This window comes from Ochotona princeps, chromosome 6 (assembly GCF_030435755.1).
Source record: "Ochotona princeps isolate mOchPri1 chromosome 6, mOchPri1.hap1, whole genome shotgun sequence".
In the NCBI taxonomy this organism is placed as follows: Eukaryota; Metazoa; Chordata; class Mammalia; order Lagomorpha; family Ochotonidae; genus Ochotona; species Ochotona princeps.
The window spans coordinates 58745470-58766327 of record NC_080837.1 but is presented as its reverse complement, the minus strand read 5'-3'; the positions used below and the strand labels follow the sequence as shown (position 1 = coordinate 58766327).

The 20858-nt window shown below is 51.3% G+C and overlaps 1 protein-coding gene across 1 annotated transcript; it reads left to right on the top strand.

The window, feature by feature from the left end:
- The first annotated feature begins 2695 nt into the window (after positions 1–2695).
- On the top strand, positions 2696–7512 carry FOXA1 (forkhead box A1). Its single transcript, XM_004584778.4, has 2 exons — positions 2696–3205; positions 5476–7512. The coding sequence occupies exons 1-2, from the start codon at positions 3134–3136 to the stop codon at positions 6802–6804; spliced, it is 1401 nt and encodes a 466-aa protein (XP_004584835.2). The 5' UTR covers positions 2696–3133; the 3' UTR covers positions 6805–7512.
- The last annotated feature ends 13346 nt before the right edge of the window (positions 7513–20858 follow it).

Sequence of the window (20858 nt, the reverse complement as noted above, 5' to 3'; positions counted from 1 at the left end):
ACTCCCCCCAGGGGCCGCCACGTGGCTCCTCTGGAGTCACCCCTGCCCCCGGTGCCCATCCATCCTGCCAGGAGCCCTAAATCCGGTCTCATTCCAACCCACCTCGCCAACAGCAGCAATCTTTGCGAAGTGCAATTCTGCAGCGGTGTGATGAGGGCCTGTCTGGGGGGGAGTGGGCGAAGAGGTCAGATAGGAATAGGCTTGCGAGGCCGCACAGGTGATCTGGTTGCTCACCGGCCAGCGACCCCGAGACGGAGGCATTAGGGCCAGGACTGTGTAAGTGTAGGAGTTTAAGTCAAAGGCTGAAACTTCAGCCGCTGAACTTGGCTGGATGTCTTGAGATGCTGCCGCTAAGGTGAAGAGGGCTGGCGGCCCACTGCAACGGCCAGCTCGCCTGCGTGACCTCCGGCAAGGGTGCGATCTCGCCCGGCGACGCAGGCTAGGCTGGAAGCACCTGCCGGGCACTCTGCCTATCTTCTCTGCGACAGGAGGCGCAAGAATTCCCGGGACCCCTAGAGTTGGACCTGGGTTCTAAAGCTGGCAGGCACCATTTCTGCACCTTCAGGCTTGGCCTTTGAAGAAGCCGGGGAGAAATTGCGCGGTGGCCGTCCCTCTACGACCTGAACATATTTGTGTGTTTACGTATGACTTTATAAAGATGTATATATGTCTATGACTTCATATAGAGAAACTGGCAGAAAGATGAGGCCTAAAAACCAACACGGTCGGCTGAGCAGTCGCTACCCTAGGAACATCCCGCAGTCACACCAGACTGTGCAGCGGCACCGCGGGGGACAGTCACCCGGAGCAAGGAACAAGGAAGCGCTTTAGCCCTGAAAGTTCCCCGCAGCCGCGTCCTTTGCAACTCGGGTCCCGCTACTGATGGGAACTTTTGAACAAAAGAATTAGTCGCTGACACACATTGCGAGATACATTTCCACTAACTGATAGGACGGACTGGCAGTGACCGGAGCCGGCTCAAAGAGGGCGCCTGCGCCACTGAGTGCCAGGTGGATTTAATTTCAGTCATTCCTTTCCTTACAATGTGACTTGTCCTTCCCCCTCCACAAACACACCCCTTCACACTTTTTTATAAAGGAATTGTAATCCAATGCTTTTATCTTTTTTATGTCCTTAACTGCACATCTTCACCCTCTGCTCCCCTGCTGATTTAAGAGATTTGTTTGGGTCCAGGATTTAACGTGATTCTCTTGCCAGATTTCAAGGAAAAAAAGATTTAAAAGAACAAAGCGAGGGAGCGGTTGGGGTTGGGGGAGAAATCAGCAATCAGTTAGGAAGGCAAGTCAAAACGCATTTGTTAAAAATAGGATTGATGACTTTTTTTAAACTTTGCAAAGCAAGCAGAGGTCGTGGACTCTGGCTTTGCATTTTTAGTTCATTGCTTGTTAGGGGAGCCCAGTGGACCTACAGAGGCAGTATGGTACACACTTAGCCACACGCACGCTCAGATGCAGCACTGTCTCCAGACCGGTCGCCAACTCTGTGCCTACCGTCCAGTCCCTTCCCCAGGACGCGCGGGCACTCCATTACTTAACAGGCTCTTGCATGGGGGAGGGGAAACCTTCCCACCGACGTCCATTACCTATTCGGAGCCAGCCAAGATCCTGGCTCCAGGTCTAGGACCCGAGGGGAGCGCACTGCCACCAGCCCGCCCCTGGCTCCGGGGCCTGGCACTCGGCGAGCCAGGCAGACGCACACCCCGGTTCGTGGCTCGCGGTTCTTCCAGCTCAGACGCGCGTTTAGGGAGACGTCCCCTCCCCCTGACCTTTCCCTATCAGAAACCAGACGGTCTCCTCCCGCTCGGTCGGCCAAGCTACCGAAGGGGGGCGGGAGGAGGAGCCCCGCGGAGGGAGGCCGTCCCGCCTCGGATCCGCCTGCCCTATCACACAGACATCTGCTCTCAGCCTCTTCCTCTTCACGATCGCTACAGATGACAAGGGGAGCAGAGCTGCCCGGGCGGAAAAAAAAAAAGTTATGTCATAAAGATATGAAACGGTGCAGTGACTCACCTGCTCGTACCGCCGCAGGTACGAGTTCCGTGGCAGCGCCTTCGCCTTGCCAGCCGGGAGCCTGCGTCGGCCCCAACGTCACTCGGTTAGGTTGACTCAGACGACCGGGTTTTTAGTGACGAGGTCAAAACGGGGCCTTTCCCCCCCTTTCCCAGTACAGGAGGGAGAAGAAAACTAAAGCCTGCATCCTCTAATCCCCGGGGACTGAACTTTGGGGTCAGGGATCAGGAAAGTGGGGGAGGCAGGGACAGACGGGGTGGGGCGCAGCGCGGGGGCTCAGTCCTTTCCGCAGGGTCTCCCGCGCGCCGGGTGTGGGGCCCTGGAGTCTGAGCCCGCACGGTCCCTAAGCTCCGGCCTTTCTCCAGCTACGCGGTTCCCATCCAAAGTCCTGGCCTGCCCGTCCGCCCCGCCTATTTTTTTTTCTTCTGCTTTTTTTTTTCTTTTTCCAAACGGGGGCTTACACCCCAGCACCACCAGCACCACGCAGTTCCCCCCTTTTTCCCTGGCCTCCTCCGGGTAAACCAATTACACTGCTTTGCAAACACAAAGTGAGGGCCGCGTTTGGGGGGCGGGGAGGGAGGGCTGGCGAGGGGGCGCGGCGGGAGGGGCGCGCGCGACGGCGGTGGCTGTGGTGGCGGCGGAGGCGCGGCGCGGCGGGGCGGGAGGCGCGCGTCGGGCCGGACTGGCGGGCGGCCGCCTCGCAGGTGCACCTCGGGCTTTGTAGGTGCGAGCGTCTTTGTGCTGCGGACAAATGGGGAGAGGACGAGGAGGTGGGCACTCGAGCGACGTAAGATCCACATCAGCTCAACTGCACTCGCCTTGCAGAGGCCGCCCGCTCAGTTCCCGCCGAGGCGCTCCCCGGCGCCGCGCTCCGCGGCAGCCGCCTGCCCCCGGTGCTGCCCCCGCCCGCCGCGCCGCCACCGCCGCCGCCACCGCGCACGCCGCGCCCCGCAGCGCCGGGCTCCCTCCTCCCAGGGGTGGCGTTGGGCCGGCGCCGGCGCTCGGGTGACTGCAGCTCCTCGGCTCCCCTCCCCCGCGCGCCGCGCGGCCGCCCGTCGCCTCGCACTGGGCTGGATGGTTGCAACGGGTAGGGTGGCTCCAGGATGTTAGGGACTGTGAAGATGGAAGGGCATGAGAGCAGCGACTGGAACAGCTACTACGCGGACACGCAGGAGGTGAGAGGCGGTGCGCCCAGAGCCCAGGTCCGGGGAGGCCGGGGGTCCAAGTGGGCGCTGGGCAGGGGCAGCGGCGGGGGGCTTGGTGGGCAGGCTGGGGCGGGGAGGGGGCGTCGCTGCCAAGCCCCGGGCTACGTTTTTCGGTGGCCGGGTCGGGAACAGTGCGCCGCGGGCCCTCTTGTGGGTCCGGAGAGTTTGAGGAAACTCAGGGCTGGAACGCACCGCTCTGGGAAGTACTTGGCGCTTGCTGGGGGAGAACGGGAGCCGCCGGATCGGGGAGGCCAGGGCGGGCGGGCGGAGGCAACTTAGAACTCCAGGGCAGTGCCGCCGTGTAACACGCACTCATCCTGTGGGGTGAATGCTCGGTCTCTAACCTGGGGGTTGGAACAGTGAAAGGATCCCTGCGTTTTATAAAACTTGTTCTTCAAAAGCCGGGCTTGGGGAAGAAGCGTGTTCATTCGTCTCTGGAACCGCTGGGTGGCGCTGGTGCGAGCCGAATCCTTTTTTCCAGAACTCGGCCAAGAACCTGTTTCCCTTCATTGTCCCCTTGGTGGCACGTTCATGGGGTTTATTTTACAATGCTCACAGAAGAACTGCGAAGCAACCAGGTACAAGCAGGACTCCCACCTATTAAAAGTGTTTTTGTGGGGGGGATGCTGGCCATTACCTCTCTCTCTCCTCCTCCGCCAAAAAAAGTTTAATTAGCATCATTGAAAAGAGAGAGTGCCTTGAATAATCCTGAGAAGAGGAAGAGAAAATAAACGCCCAAGTAGAAAATACTTTAAGACGTGGGCGGGGGGGGAAGGCACAAAATCGGAAAATATTCTCAAGGCAGTTGGTTTATAGATTTCTCTTGTACCTACCTCTGAGTGTATTTGCATGGGTAACTTACAGGGTGCTTGCTGCTCACCGCTTCTGTTTTCAAACGAAGTCGTGGTTGCTGATGGGAATCCGTGGAAGGCATCATCTCCTTATTATATTATCAGAGGAATAGTTCGTAATGTCTTTGGGAACGTGTGTTTTTTAAAAACACCATGTGCTTCCTCTGAGTTTCCCCCGGCACTCCCCAACTCTGCCAGGTGTTTCACGTGGGTGCAGCCACCGCTTCCCACCAGTCCACTAAGGCCTCTCATGAAAGAACTTGCTTTTCTTTCAAACCTGAGCACCAGAATGGAGTGGAGTAGCAGGTGAAGAAAACAGAGTTTGATATGGGAGACTTGAAAAATATTGGGAACTACTCCGGTAGTTTCAAAGGCCCAGCTTTAAAATGGTCAGCGGGGGGATATATCCGTATGCAGGGAGTGGGGGAAAGGAAGATTATTTCAATACATTTTCCAAGGCGGAGGGACTGGGCGTCCTTATCAACCCCAAGCTGGTTTTTGAATGGCCGCAGGGGTGCACCTGTAGTGCCCACCGAAACGCAGGCGGAAGACTCCTGTTCCTTAGACTCCCTTTTCAGCCCCCTTGTTGTGTGGATCTGTTTTGAGTTTTAGCCTCCAAAACTTAACTTCCGTCTTGGCGACCCCTTAATATTATGGTTGCTACAAGGTGCAGCACTCTACTTCCAAATAGAATAATCAACCGCAAGTCATTGTTTAACCACCACCCCCCAAACCAAAACTCCCTAAAACCGCCGAGGCCATCAAGTTGTTGGGAAATAAGCGGTCCCGGACTCAGATGGCTGCGTATCTGCTGTGCCAGGGAGCTCCCCTCACAGCCACCTGGCACCTCGCAGCCGCGGCCTGGCAGGCTGGCAGGCGCGGGGCCCACCCTGCCGACCCAGTGCGCCCTCAGGACAAAGTGAACGCCCACTTTTAAGAACATTTGCGTGTCTCCCCCCACCCCCCCAAAAAAGAAGACGCTTTGCCGAGTTGACTTGCAGGCAGCAGGCAGTGCAGCGAAGGGCGGGAAGCCAGCCACCGAGCTTGGCTTGTATGGCGATTACACAGCTTCCCGGGGACACGTTTTCTGTGAGCCCTGGGTCTTTTATGCCTGCCGAGCTAGGATTTTCCCCCTGCGGTGCAACACGTCTTTCCTCGGCCTGGGAAGAACTCCCAGCCCACTGCCCCGCGCGTGAGAGTACCTGTGTGTGCGCGCACTGGGGGATGGGGTCCGCGCTGGGCAAGTCGCGCTCGCTCACTCGCCCACTCCACCCCTCACGCCCGCCCGCCCCGGGTTCGCCCCCCACTCCCTCCCCCACCCCTAGCCGGCTCTGCGCCCTCCTCTAACGCCGCCCTTCGGGGCCTCTTGGCTCGCTGTTTCTGCTCCAGGCCTACTCCTCCGTCCCGGTCAGCAACATGAACTCGGGCCTGGGCGCCATGAACTCCATGAACACCTACATGACCATGAACACCATGACCACCAGCGGCAACATGACGCCGGCTTCCTTCAACATGTCCTACGCCAACCCGGGCTTGGGCGCCGCCGGCCTGAGTCCCGGCGCCGTGGCCGGCATGCCTGCGGGCTCGGCGGGCGCTATGAACAGCATGACCGCGGCGGGCGTGACGGCCATGGGGACGGCGTTGAGCCCCGGCGGCATGGGTGCCATGGGCGCGCAGCCCGCCGCCTCCATGAACGGCCTGGGCCCCTACGCGGCCGCCATGAACCCGTGCATGAGCCCCATGGCGTACGCCCCGTCCAACCTGGGGCGCAGCCGCGCGGGGGGCGGCGGCGACGCCAAGACGTTCAAGCGCAGCTACCCGCACGCCAAGCCGCCCTACTCGTACATCTCGCTCATCACCATGGCCATCCAGCAGGCGCCCAGCAAGATGCTCACGCTGAGCGAGATCTACCAGTGGATCATGGACCTCTTTCCCTACTACAGGCAGAACCAGCAGCGCTGGCAGAACTCCATCCGCCACTCGCTCTCCTTCAACGACTGCTTCGTCAAGGTGGCGCGCTCCCCGGACAAGCCGGGCAAGGGCTCCTACTGGACGCTGCACCCCGACTCCGGCAACATGTTTGAGAACGGCTGCTACTTGCGCCGCCAGAAGCGCTTCAAGTGCGAGAAGCAGCCCGGGGCCGGCGGCGGCGGCCCCAAGGGCGGCCCTGAGAGCCGCAAGGACCCCTCGAGTGCGGCTCACCCGGGCGCCGACTCGCCCCTTCATCGGGGAGTGCACGGGAAGGCCGGCCAGCTAGAGGGCGCGCCCGCCCCCGGGCCCGCCGCCAGCCCCCAGACTCTGGACCACAGCGGGGCTGCGGCGGCGACAGGGGGCGCCTCGGAGTTGAAGACTCCAGCCTCCTCGTCCGCGCCCCCGATCAGCTCCGGGCCCGGGACGCTGGCCTCGGTGCCCCCCTCCCACCCGGCGCACGGCCTGGCCCCCCACGAGTCCCAGCTGCACCTGAAAGGGGATCCCCATTACTCCTTCAACCACCCTTTCTCCATCAATAACCTCATGTCGTCCTCGGAGCAGCAACACAAGCTGGACTTCAAGGCCTACGAGCAGGCCCTGCAGTACTCACCCTACGGCGCCGCGCTGCCGGCCAGCCTGCCGCTGGGCAGCGCCTCGGTGGCCACCAGGAGCCCCATCGAGCCCTCCGCCCTGGAGCCAGCCTATTACCAAGGTGTGTATTCCAGACCCGTCCTAAACACTTCCTAGCTCTCGGGACTTGGGGTTTGTCTGGCGAGACCAAGCTGGTAGCAGGAGAGGAAGGAAAAAAAGAAAAGAAAAGAAAGAAAGAAAGAAAGAAAAAAAAACAGCGAACAGAACCACACACACCAAACTGCAAACAGCTTAATAAAATCCCAACAAATACTTTCATGTTGTTTCTCGTGCACAGTCGTTCCCCCAGTGCAAAGGACTGTTACTTTATTATTGTATTCAAAGCTCGTTGTGTAGATTATGACAAAACCAACCAACCCCCAAAGCAACCATTTTTCCCCTGCGAAGCTGAATGATCCACGAGTGTGTATATATATAAATATATATCATTCTCCTCCTTCTTGGACTTCTTCCCTTCCTCCCACCTTCCCCTCCAGACAGATTTTAGTCTGGACAGGGCTTATTTAAAGGGGAAAAAAAATAAGAAAAAATGGTCAAGTTTGTAAAATATTTGTGTTATCCCCCCTTCCTACCTGACTTCCTTCCATACACACACGAGTTTACAGGTCTGTGGCAATACTCTTAAACCGTAAGAATTGAAGCAAAGCAAAAAGCAAGTAGACGCCAGGGACTGTTGAAAGAATGGACAGACAACAGTGCTGCTACACAGCAAGAGAGAAACATTGCAAACACCAGAGCCATTTTTTTTTTCAGCTTAACATTTCTGGTCCCTCCGGATAGCAGGTGTCTTTAAAGGAAAGGCACATACCTTGTGTCCACCTTTGTGGACAGCCTCCCTGTATTAACATAACATGGAGAGGGACTAGTTGGTGGTATACCTGCTACTTTGTCAAGAGTTGCCTGACCAAGAAGTTACAGGACCCCTAACCCTTCTTGCCCTTACAGGAGTTACCCTCCTGGGGAACTCTGCACCTTGCAGAGGGCCGTGGTCATGTCATTCTGAGGTCATATAATGTGTAAAATTAGCTTCAGTGTATACCGTTGAAAGAACTTTTTTTTTTTCAGACAAAAAGGCCATATTATTATATTTGAAGAGAGAGAAGTAGTGAGGAGCCGTGTTTCAAAATTTGATCCAAGATTCTGAAATCGATTGTGGCCATTTTAATTATTGCCATCGTGTGCTTGTCTCATCCGGTGTTAACGCACTTTCCACAGTTGGACGTGGTGTTAGCATAGCCAGACGGGTTTCATTATTATTCCTTTCTTGCTTTCTCAATGTTAATTTATTGCATGGTTTATTTCTGTTTCTTTACAGCCCAAATTGCTTTAACTGATGGTTTAAATTACAAATTAAGATGTTAATTTTATCAGTGTGATTGTAATTAAAATATTTTGATTTAAATAACAAAAATAATGACAGATTTAAAGCCGTGGAATATGTTCTTGATCATTTGCAGTTAAGAACTTTAAATAAATCAAATGTTAACAAAAACAAAAGGATTTCTGCAGTTTTCCTTAATTGAATCAAAAGTGGAGATTATGAACATATTTTTTAGAATGCTGGAATGTAATATAAATGAGAAAAACAGTCCAAAGCAACATGGGCGCTTTTTTTTTCTGATTTAAATGAACTGGTGAAAAGTAGTGAAAGTAAATCAACTAAATGAGTAGATAAACATTTTAATTTTCCAGGAATTGAGAGTTTGAAAATCTTTGTTCTCAGTAATAGCTTCCTCTCTATACATGATCTTAAAGTCTTATGTTTCTTTTGAGTTTTTCCACTACAGACTCAAATATTATTCATCTATTTCCCACTCCTCCAATCCATGAACCATCCCAGTAAGAATAAAATAACAGCTGCTGGCTGCTAAAATTAAGTTGTCTACACTACACTCTTGAAGTCGTTTCTTCGAAGAGAAACACAGGCTAGCCATCCCTGCAGCTCTGGTGGGGACGGGCGGGGGAGACTTAATACTCTGCAGCTGAGGGGAAAGCGTTGCACCATTAAGATGGTTCTGGGGAGCTGCTAGTTTGTGCTTTGTAGAGATTTTTTTTTTTTTAATTTGTTTCTAAAAACATTGTCCCTAGGAACTTAAAGCTTGTTTGCCTTCTGGGAAGCTTTGAAATGCAGCTTCACACCCCCCCCCCCCAGTTGCACAGGATCACGAAATCATTAATCTCCTTTGATAGCAGGCTCACTTTCCAGTCCACCTGTTTCTTTGTGAATCTTGTTCGGATTGACAACGACTGTAACAACATCAGCCCGCGCCGAGGCTGCCCTGCCTCGCGCCTTCCAGTACCAACTCCATCCTCACCAGGGCTTGAACTTGGACCACCTTTGCTTTGACCGCTCTCCTCCACCCCGCAAAAGAGACTTAACAACAACAACAACAACAAAACCCTGTGAGTCCCTTAATTATCACGTAATTGCCAGCGCAGATGAGAGAAGGGGTTTCATGCAGCACTTGAGAAAAATTCAGAAATCCCAAGCCCCCACTCATTTCTGCTAATCAAAGAGCAAAGGAAGGAGACTTACTGGCCTGAGTTATTTCAAAACCTAAATTGGAACCCTAAGAAAGGCGTTAAAATCCCTGAGAGAAGAGCTTTCCTTGTCAACGGTTTTTCATGCATAAGGAGCGAGTACACAAACCTTGGTAAATTCGAACTCGAACTCACGCGAGTGCGTGCCGCACTGAATCTAAAGCGTCTTTTTACGCAGTCCCCTCCGTGATGTCCCCTTCCTTCTGTCCCGTGCGTGGTCAATATTGTACTCCCCCACCCTACCCCGCGGAAACAAGAGGATCTGAGTTCTTTCTCTGACACTTGGTGGAGTTCTGGGTTTGCCAGAAGCCTGGCGCTTCGCCCCAGGCTGACGGCCGCCACTCCGTTGACCCGCCTGGGAAACCAGAAACGTGCGTCGCGGGGAGCGGATGTTGCCTGGGCGCAAAAAGAGCGGAGCTCGTGCCTCGTGGGCCTCTCCCGCAAGTCTCAGAACGCCCGCATTCCACCAGCCCTAGGCCAGAAGATCTGGGACCCGCGCGTCACGACGCTCGCGGCTCGGGGGCCAGGGAGGCTGGTTGCCGGGGGAATGGGGGCCGAGCAGGACCGCAAGCATCTCGAGGTGACAAGTGCAGTTAGTTCTTCATTGTTTGACCATTTTCCCCCTCCTAGCGAATAAATCTTCTGTTGAGCCCGAGACCTAAAAGTCAACAAAGAAGGCCAGGCGTCTCGTTACCGCTCCTGCGGCCCCAGCGGCCCGCACAGCGGCAGCCGCTCCCGCTGCGTAATCCCTTCCTCGGAAACCCGGACACACAAACCCCGGAACGCCCGGGGCCGGGGCGCTGGCGCCCCCGGGCCAGGAGGAAAACATCTGTGTTTTGGAGAGAGTGCGGGGACCCTCCCGGAACGCGCTGCCTCCCGCGAACTCCCCCCACCCCGCTTTCTGCCCAGGAGCCTTGGTGTTTCCCTAATTTTCCACTTTGAACGCTCCCGGAAAAGAGTTGGAAGGTGGATGCTGACCGCTCAGCCTGACCCTCATCGCCCACCACCCCCAACCCCCGCCCCGTCAACACCACGGACTTTCTTTATGGAGGAATTTGGTCCGGGGTGGGGGAGGGGTCTGCGGAGTGAGAAGGCGGGAGGGAGTGAGCGAGGAGGGGGAAAACCTCGCTCCTGGCCCGAGTGTAGGCTCCTGAGGCCCCTGTGAGCCACTGAGGACGCCACCAAGCACACCCCTTTCGTAATAAACACTTGCAGGGTTTGGGGGGTGAATAGCCGAGCAGCCCAGCTCCGTTTGTTCCTTTCATTTTGCATCCAGGGAGCGCCGTTAACGTGCGGAAGGGGAAGACAACCACAGATAGAAGGGGAGGAGGAAAAGATTGAAGTCAGAGAAATGCAACAACACCGCGATGGTGCGCGGCGGCGGCTGCGTTCCTCCAATATTTAAATCAAAGATAAAATGTTAATTTCCATTGTGCTCTCTGCGCGCACAGAGGTGAAAATTAACGTGGGTGGAGAGGTCAAAACAAGCACGGCTGCGAGCGTTCTTCCGTTTTCCGTTTCTGAAGGCTGCGTACCTGACTGGTTCCTCTGAAAGTATAAAAAGCATGCTTTTCCTCAAGAACCTAACAAATGTGAATGAACCTCAACAAAAAAAGAACCCCCGAGGGGCTACAACTTTGGGGTTGGAGCATTTTAAAACTGGGTTTCCATCCCTTGAAAATTATTATTAAATTTCTTTGCGGAAAACTGTCACGATCAATACAAATTCCTTTCCATGCGGACCAAAGTAGTAACCCGTCCCCCAAATTCATTAACCTTTCCCCAAGATCAATTGGTTTTCTATTGGTTTAGCTGTAATATTGTAAAGCATTTCACTATAATGTATTTTAATGCGATGCCTCAGTATCTGAGGAGGAAAAATCGCTTTGAAACATGAAATTGCTTAAATTATTTAATTGATATGTAATAAATTATTAAAATATTTTGCGCTCAAAAATCAACATTGTTTATTTGCATTGCTGCAAAGTTTGTTTTCTAAGTGAATGAAATGAAGATTATGCCTAATGACTTGATACAGTTACATGCACAAGGGTGATTATTTTAAAGCTACCTTGAGCAAAACAGGTAATTAAATCATGACAAAATTTGGGAAAAAAAATCTACCCAAATCGGGGAAATCATTGACATCAATAGTTACTCATAAGAACGAAAGAAAATGAAGTAACACAAAAAAGATGTCACACCTTTCCTGTTTGAAAAGAAAGTCCATTTAGGGAGACAGGAAAAACTGAGCAACCAATTATGCTAGTTTTCTACCCGTGATGCTATTCAGGGTAGCCAAACAGCACTGAGCAACCAATTACTTTAAAGCTTATGTTTTATTCTGCCAGGTGGTTAAGTTTGGCGGACCTAGTGTTTCCAGCAGCGTTTCTGGGTTTTTTGCTCCCAGTCCTGATCTGCTCAGTGAAACTGCATAGCTCCGACCGCAGCCCTCACCTCGCTTTCCACCCCAGCCACCATTCTGGCAAGACAGATGGACTGGAGAATACCAAATGAAGTTCAATTTCAACTTGCAAAAAGCATGCCTTTTCCCATTATAAGCACTTAAAAAAAAAAAAAACTGGTGAGGGGGATGTCCTCCATTTGCCTCCTTTCTAACTTCATTTATTGCAATTCCGACTATTGCAGTGACTAACCCCTTTAGGAGCAAAATGCCTCCTACAGTCAGCGACCCTTCCCCCTTGGCAATTCCGGGGGAGGGGGGTGTGGAGGCTTCCCTTGTCCTCTGGATGCCACCCTGTGAGATTTCAGGGTCCTCTGTGACCAAATCACCCTGGAATAGGGAGGCAAGAGAACCCCACTCAATATCTGGAAAGGAAAGAGTTTACATAAAACCGTGTTTGCACAACTACAGGCAGGATGCTGGGCCAGTCATTGGTGAAAAACCAAGTTCACAACCCGGCCAGGGACACCCCTGCTGGGCCAGACTCTCGGTCGAAAGCGTGAGCTTCCCTCGCCTCCACTTTCTGCCTCTCTCATCCACTCTTCAGGATGACACATCAGGGACTTTTCAAAACGCATTGATTTCTGAAGCCCAGAAAAACAACCTGGAAACTCCCTCCAGAGCCGTGCCTGGAAATTGGAAACAATGAATGAGAGTGGAAACTCTTCAGTTTCTTTCTCCCCTGTCCTAGGAAATGTTACCTTTGCTTGTCCAATCTTGTCTTGGGTCAGGTTGTTGTATTTTTTCTCTCTCCCTCAAAACATCAAATTATTTTCACTTTAAAACACACCCCATTTAATGGGTCTTTATAGTGGTTTGTCTCGTGGGGACGTTGAACTGGGGGGGGGGGGTGTTACACAGGAGGGAGGAAGCGGGTGCCCTGCCAAGACTGGGTTCCTACTGGTTTCCTTGCCACGTTCAGGTGAGTGACCTGGGAGTTTGCGCTCCACTCTCACAGCGCAGCCAACAACGCCTCAATGTCACTGCGCCTTAGCCTCCAGCGCCAACTCTGGCCGCGTCCTCTCTCCACCGAGGTCACCGCATCAGGAGCTGCAGCGAGCAGTGGGGTAGCGAAGGGCACGGCCCGGGTGTCTTCGCCTTTTCCTGGAGCTACGAGGCCTTCTGCCCACAAGCGCTTCCTTGGTGTCACGCCTGGCTAGTACACTAATGGGGCGGACAACCCGGATCCTCCGAGGAGGGGGTGGGGACGCTGTGGGAGACGAGCAGGGCTGGAAGGGAACAGCTCCAATTGCTGATCTGAGCCGAGAGATAGGCTCGGGCGGGGGGGTGGGGGGTTGGATAGGGTACTGAGGCTTCGAGGTAGGAAGTTCGCGTTTGGGGCCCTAAAAGTTAGAAACACCTGTAAACAAGTTTTAGAAAACGTCATTCTCGTGGGGAGGCATTGATGTGGGCTCAGACTCCCTGACTGGAGAGAGCGGCCCCTCTGGCTGAGTGTGGGCGCCTCGCACCCCTGGACCTGGAAGCCCGCGGACCAACGCGCTGGGCTGCACCTGGCACAGGTGCCCCTCTTTTAAGGTGCGCGCCTTCTTAGCCTAGTCAAGCTCCGCCTTGGATGCTGTAACCTGTGGGGTTGTAAAGAAACGGCTTCCAAGCAGTCGGACCTGGGGTCCTTAAGGATACCCCTCACTTTCCCTGTTCTTGCCCCGTGGGGCTGTGTGACCTCCAAGTCCGAAGTGGGCGCACGGCCCCGCGAGTCGTGGTGCTCGGGGTCCCGCCGCGGGCTGCCTGCCGGCCTGGCCTTCTGTCCCGGCCTCCGGGGGCCGCAGCCCCACCCGCCAGACGGTGCCCGGGCGCCCCGAGACATATGCTGCCCGCAAGCCGCGCGGCCCGACGTGGTGCTCATTGCGGAGGCGGTTCTCAGCCCATCAAAAGCTCGGCCTTTCTTCAGCCGTATGGGCCGCGAGGTGAACAACAATGCGCCTGCTCCTGCACTTCAAAAGCGGCGATCAGGGGGAATGGCTCCCCAGAGAATTTTTTTTTTTCTTCCCTCCTCAGCTTTTCATTCTCGGTTTGGAGAGGAGGAAAAAAAAAGGCATCAGCAACTCCAGGGCCCGGGCGAGCCTAATGCCCTTTGATGGGGATTGAATTCATTATCTCCAATAACACAATTGTGCTTGGCCAACGAAAAGAGCAAAGCAGGGCTCTCCCCCGCTCGAGGGGCCCAGCCGGGCGGGGCGGGCGGGCGAGGCGCACTCCTGCGGACCCGCACCCAGGCGCGGGCTGGGCTGCTGCGCCCTCGGGGCGCCCCGAGGCTGCCGGACCTGTGGCGCCGCCCGCTGGGGGCCGCGCGACGGGGGCGGGGCGGCCCTCTGTGCGTTTATTTTTCGTCCTTCCCACCCCACATCCCCCTTTGCAGCGCGACGCCGAGGGCGGCTGGTAGACTCGGTGTTTACTCTCCTCCTTCCCGGCCTCCAGCTGCGAGGCAGTCCCTGGCGCCCCGGCCCCCTCACCCCCCTCGGCTCATCGGTCCGGCTTTCTACGTTGTGCGGCCGCCCAGGCGTCATGGGCTTGAAGCCAGCCTTGCTCGCGACCTGAAACAAATAAAGTGCCCCACCACCACCACCTCCGCTCAGATGGGCCCCATTCGCTTTGGAGGCAGCTGTTTGCAGAAAGACGCCCCCGGAGCCTGGGCTGGCCTGGTGCACACCATGTTGTCCCAAGCCAGGTGCCCTAGGCGTGGGTGCAGGGCAGGTGCACCAACCTCCGCCGGCCCCAAGGCTCTGCGGGGGAGCGCGACCCTCCTCCCGGGTTCCCCGTCAACCCTGCAGGTTTAAGCCACCTCCAGCCCTAGAGTGCACGGAAGTGGGAACAGAGGAACCGGGCGTTGTCACGTGCCTTGACCTGGAGTGGGGGCAGGGGTGCATTGTGGTTCCCAGAGAAGCGTGGTCAAACAGACCTTGCTGCTGCTTGGTGCCTAAGCTCCCTCTACACAAGCCTGCTTTTCCAGTTACCCTAACTAGGGAAAGTGCGCCTTACAGCTGAATTTCAGAATTTAAAGTGGTTTTTTTTTTTTTTCTGTTTTACAAGAACAGTTAACAGGAACACTGCGTGATGGGAACTGTGAATGGGTCGTTTCTCCCCCCCTTCAAACCCTGAACTCTACTTTTTCTCCTACCAGAATGAGACATTGGAGCCAACTCACGCCTGCTGTGGGAGGTACAGCTGTGCCTACTTACACGCACGTGCGCACACACAGAAATGCAAGACATGCCGCCTTGTAGGAGCATCAGCCACCTGCAAGGTGGCCCTCAAAGCAAGAAACCAAGAGAGCTGCTCCTCTGGATACACCAAGCAAAGTGTGTCCATTCAGAAAGTTTCAGCTACATGTGTACTTCGTATCAGGATACAGATTTCCTTATTTAATTTTCTCAAGCATAAAATAGAATAACCTTTCCAAACTCAGTCCAAGGCACTCCAGCCATGCCCTTCATTAGTTTTAGACCTAGTACTGAGGGAGGGAGAAAAACTTCCTCTCTAATAGGTAAGATTAAAGAGGGAGACTTCCGTTCTTTCTCCCTTCCCCCTCTCTCTTTTTCTTTTGCTAGAACAACATCCTGCCAATCATTTGCTGTAAAAGAGATATCTACTTTTGTGAAGGCTTCCATCCCCCTTTTAAAAGATGTGAAACATTTACCTTGTAGGTATTCTGGATTTCCAATATTGAAGTCCACCCTCCTTCTGAGTTTTAAACTCCAGATAATATTGACTAGCAAAAAAAAAAAAAAAAAAAAAAAGATTTCTTTTCTGGACATTTACCCCAGTTTTTACTGCCAGAAATAGTTCTGACTCTTGGTGGGTGGTTCCTTTACAGGATGGTCAGTTCCATTCAGTCACTCTTTATAAAACGCCTCTTGCAGCACCAAGTGGAGGTATAATCTCCGTCTTGAATTGTGACACACATTCCCCCTGCCTGGTGTGGCACTGCCAGGTCTCCTTTATATATTCATTGTCACATGCGTGGAAATATTGAGGAGAGAAAGGCATTTATGGAAGGTAACGATGGCAGTGACTTTAGTTTTGCATATTAACAATTTGAATGAGTTTAACATCACGTGTATGATTAGAATAAGTTAGATGTGGGCAGAGCTGTTTGAAAATGACTTCTGATTTTTGACACCCCCAAAGTAAACCATACTCTGAATCCAGTGTAAGAAGGCTTTCCTGGAAAAGAATCGAAGACAACCACCCCCAAAGCTTGAATTCTGACAGACATCCACCAGACCACACACAGAAGCTGCAAGACTGTCCCGTGGTGAATCGCAGAAACAATTTGTCTAGTGTCACAGCACACAGAAGGGATTATGTGACCTCAGGTGAGCAGAGCACCGCAGGGTGGATGAATTCCTAAACAAAACATACCCTGAGCCTCGTTGTGGGTGTCTTGGGCAGAGGAACAGCGTTAAGAGGGGAGAAAGCGGAAAGCCTTTCGCTGGGATGAGAATTCCCTGTTCCCTAAAGTCCAATCCCCAAAGTGCACTTGGAGATTTGTCAAACCACGGGGCCATAGAGAACAGCAACGGAAAAGATCCCTTAGGTCAGCTGCTTCTGGCACCTGCAAGGTCATGTGCCTGCAGGATTCCTGCACTCGGTCCAGAAGGGATCTCAGTGTCAACAATTGAAGGACTCCCTCATCTTGAGTTTATGTGTATGGGTTGTCACGGTGCTGAGTATTTTTTCAACTGAATATGTTCTCTAGTAAGTAGATAATATGACTTCGTATTTTAAGTATGCCTCTTTGCGGATCTGTTTTCTCTTAGGTCTCAAATCTGTTTCGGAAAGCTGTATACTTGCTTCTTTAATTTATTCAGCAAGTTTGTACACACTTCCTTTTTTGAGTTCTCTCCTAAGACTGCTTCAGACCCAGTACTGCAGGGAGAACATCTTCAACATATAAACACATTTGGGACTCCGTGCTCTAAGCAACGGAGCCTAGGAAAACCTGCGACTCCTCCGAGGGAGACCAACCTTATGCGACTTGTTCTGAAACATACAAGCTGGGTCACATGACTTTTTTATCTTTTACTTCAGATAAAAAGTTGAAAACATATCCAACTTGAAACATTTACTATCTTCTTAAATTATAAGGGAAAAGCTTAGAAATCAGTTTGGAGAGGGGTTGTTTTTTTAGAAGAAATATTTGTAAATACTGTGGAGATTTCAGGGTGTTTGTTACAGATGCATGTATCAGGAAGATAGGATAGCATGGTTTTATGTAGTAAGCACCAAACCAGTTCATTATACAACTTCTAAAGAGAGGCAAAAATTTCTGTGTTTCAACTCCAGACATGCAGACGCTGGAGCTGGAAAGTTGTATCACATTTTGGAATCTCAGACTCAGAATCAGATTGTGGGTTCCTAATAGGATCAAGGGTTCTGCCACTCCCTGGACAGTGAGCATGGACCACGCCAGGCCAAGGATTAACTCCTCAGATGACACCTTTCCCTGAGGTTACAACGCCTCTACTGAGTCAGGTGGCCAGAATGGAAACATTTTACTTAAGTGACAAGCAGTTGACTTTCCAAATAGAAGCGTAGCCAGAACAGATTGTGAGGGGAGCAGGGAGCGGAAATGAGAGATACTGAGATTCATCCTTATTGGGCTCCATTCTGTGATCTCCTGCCATAAAATCAAATAGGTGAAAGGAAAAATTGAAATCGTCATTCAAATAAAAGGTTGTGACTCAAAGAGTAACATTAGGACATTAGGAGATGGTGTAGACTGTAAGTCTATGTAAGCCCATTGTCTTCTAGATCCAGAAGTTGTCAGTGTCTCTCAGGTTGCATGTTGGATCCCAAGAGGGACAACTCTACCCAATTCTTCATTCACAGCAAGGGACGATGTCAGTTTTTATTTAATTCCCTTTATAACGACCATGACTTTAAAATAGTCAAAAACCCTTCTCAAATAAAGCAAGGTTTGCTGTCTTTGACGACTTGTATTGAATGTGGGCTTGTATTTTGAAGTCCTTCATCTCCTTATGATCATTGCTAGATGATGCTGTTCAGGCAGTAACCTAAGATTTTAATAATGAGTGCAAGTTAACAGAGCCCAAAAGACCCTTTCCTAGTTTAGTCTTATCCCGATCAGCCAGTGTTCAGGCTAAAATATAAGTAAATATAGAACACGGAACTACACCCAAGAAAATAATGTTTTAAAATTAGGAGTGTAACTTCTTTTCAAGAACAGCAGGAATCTGAAATTTCCAGGGAAGCCTAAGCCATCAGAGGAGGAGGAAGATGGAGGGAGGGAGAACACCAGCGCCAGCTACAGAGGCCATCGGATCCTGTGCAGATTCGTCGAAGGGGACCCGGGAGTGAAACACGGGACAGAGGCAAATTAGTGACTGGAGAGGGCTAGAGAGTGCACAGAGGAAGGGCCAGGCATGTAGAGATTTGGTGTCGTCATAGCAACAGGCTCAGCCCTGCTCCCCTTGAAGCCCATTCAGCTCTGAGCTGCCGGAACACGTTTTTAATTAAAGCGTATAAAAGTTGTTTTGTAAGGACTTCTCCTCATCCGATAGATTTCAAAATGGTTAATCAGGCTTCATCTGCTTTTGATGCTCTCAAGAGCATGGACTGCAGCGTGTTCAGAAACTGCTGCCGCCGCCGCTGCCGCTACCGCTGCTAAAAGAGTTATCTCTCAATCACACCTAATGCCAGGAGTGAGCAAGCATCTAGTTATTAGGGGCACACAAACAGAATGCAGGGGGAGTGGGGCGTCCACAGTTGCGACGGCTGGTGGAAGCATTGCTTTCTTTGCTTTGGGTGATTGGAGAGGCAGGGTTTGTGGTGGCTGCTGTGACTGGTGGGCATTCTGCTGAGCTTTTGAAAATATCAAGATTTTCTCCTCACTTGGGAGACACAGTGGAAAAAGCAAAATAAATGTTACAGCTTATTTGTACTGAGTAACAGTTAGCCTCGCAGCGGGTATTCCAAGAAATAGACTTGTTGGTTCCATTTTTATGTAAAAAGACAGTAACCCATCTGGTTTGTTTTGAAAGGGAGACAGAGGAAATAAAACCACCTTCCCAAAATGTCTATAAATTTATTATGCACAGCAATACTTGCATTTTGTTCTTGAATAAAACAGGTGGCTTGATAGAAAAGAACATATTTTTACTGATACATCAAACAGCTTCTTGGAGGACTTAAGCTTCTCCAGGCTTTTTCATTTCCTTCCTCCAAAACCTTGGCAGATGATTCTGTTTCTAACTTCTTTGGGAAGGATGAGAGAAGAGAGAAATGACTTATCATTGACTTCTTCATTTGCTCTGTTTTCTAACTCAACCTTTCTATTTCAATACCAATATATCCTCAATTAGGCCTCCTCGCTGGAGCAAACATACCCGCTGAACAATTTGACCAAACACCAATGTTAGATAAGGCTACAATATAGCCATAGATAAATGAGACAAAAACAGGATCACTTAGCGATTTTGTCGAAGCATGGAAAAAAAAAAGCAAGGTCACTCACTGTGTAAACCACACACCCAACAAACCTCCCCCGACCCCAGCTAACCAGAGTCACCCTTGGTTCTTTAAAAGTCACAGCCTTAGCTTTCTTCTCCTCCCTCCTTCTAGATAAGATAATTAGGATACCCAATCCTAGAAATACCCCTGCATCTGCAGGCTTCCAATCCAAAGTTTCCCTCTCCCAGCCCCTCCCCCCCACCACCTAAGCCCCAACCGCCTAAGAAGTTCTTTCTCACATCCTCTTACTGAGATGCCACACAGAGTCCATGGTGTGTGGTCTCCCTTATTTGCAACAGGCAATAAACCAAACTTACAGGGACTATAGGTATGCCCCTGATGGTCTTCTGCTAAAGAACGCTGACAGGCCCTTTGTTCCTTTGTTTTCACGACTAGAACGATTACAGAAGCTGGAAGTTCACCTCTGTCTATTAACAAAAACTCCCATCTTATTTCTTTACCTGTCTGTAAGGTATGCCTTTGAATATTCAGCATACTGAAGGAGAGCAATACGTTTTAACAAGGTCTCCCTCCTGGCTTCTATGTGTTTCCCATTCACTTAGTCACTCAGGCTCGAAAAGTCATAGGAACATTGACTTGTCCCTCTTATTGCCTATATATCCTGTAATTAATCAATAGGTCCTGTCAATAATCTCCATTACCCATAACTTCTCCTTCCTTCATATTTCAAAGGTCACAATTTCAGTCCACATTGCTGCCCACTATCTGTTAAAATAGCCTCTGTGTGCTCTTTGGCCAGTTCTACTTTGTACATCGTTTCTTTATTACCATTATTATTAGTAGTAATAATAGCAGTACACCGTTTCTTGCCTCATAGTTACATTCTTATTTTTAATTTTTTATTTTAAGGGCAGAGAGACACATCTGCTATCTGCTGATTCACTTCTCAAAAGCTTGCAGTAACTGGAGCTGAGCCAGGCTGAAGCTAAGCATTAGGAACTTGGGTCCCCCTTGTGGGTGGGTAGGGACCCAAATACCCTGGCCATCACCTTCTACCCCCCAGGGATGGGATTGGCAGGCAACTGGACATGGGAGTGGTGCTGAGACTGAAGTCTAGGCACTTTGATACTGCGCGTAGTGCCAACTACCCTGCCGAATGCCCACCCTTAGTATTTCCAGTAATCGCTTTCAGTCATCATAGGTCATTTCCAGCCTCTTGAAGCCAGAGATTACACAGCCGCAAAATTAGAAATAAGAAGTAGTATGATTTTCGTCCCCTTACAAAAATGATCAAGTCATCCAGCTTTCAATTTGTTTTGCACAAAGTTAAATTTTCATTTCACGGACTTCATTTTCGAAAAGCAATCCATATTTATTTCTTATCTTACGTATTTACCATATCTGGTGCACTCATTACTTCTTTCTTATCAGGATTTCCTCTGTGATACTTTTCTTTTTTGCCTAATTATCTTCTTTTAGGATTTCATTTTAGTGACATTCTGCTTGTGACATTTTCCAGTTATTGATCTTTTTTTCAACGCTCAAATCTTTAAAGATTATTATGCTTCATGTTTCTTCAGCTTCTATTTCTCTGAGAAGTTAGCTGCTGGGCCTATCCCTGTTATTTTGAAAGCAGCAGCATGTCTTTTAATCATTTCTAGAAGGCTTTGCTTATTTATTTTTATTTTACCCA

Excerpts from the sequence above, each read along its gene's own strand:
- FOXA1 (XM_004584778.4), top strand. The coding sequence starts at position 3,134 with ATGTTAGGGACTGTGAAGATGGAAGGGCATGAGAGCAGCGACTGGAAC. Across the intron at positions 3,206-5,475 it reads ACTACGCGGACACGCAGGAG|GCCTACTCCTCCGTCCCGGT; the intron begins GTGAGAGGCGGT and ends TTTCTGCTCCAG.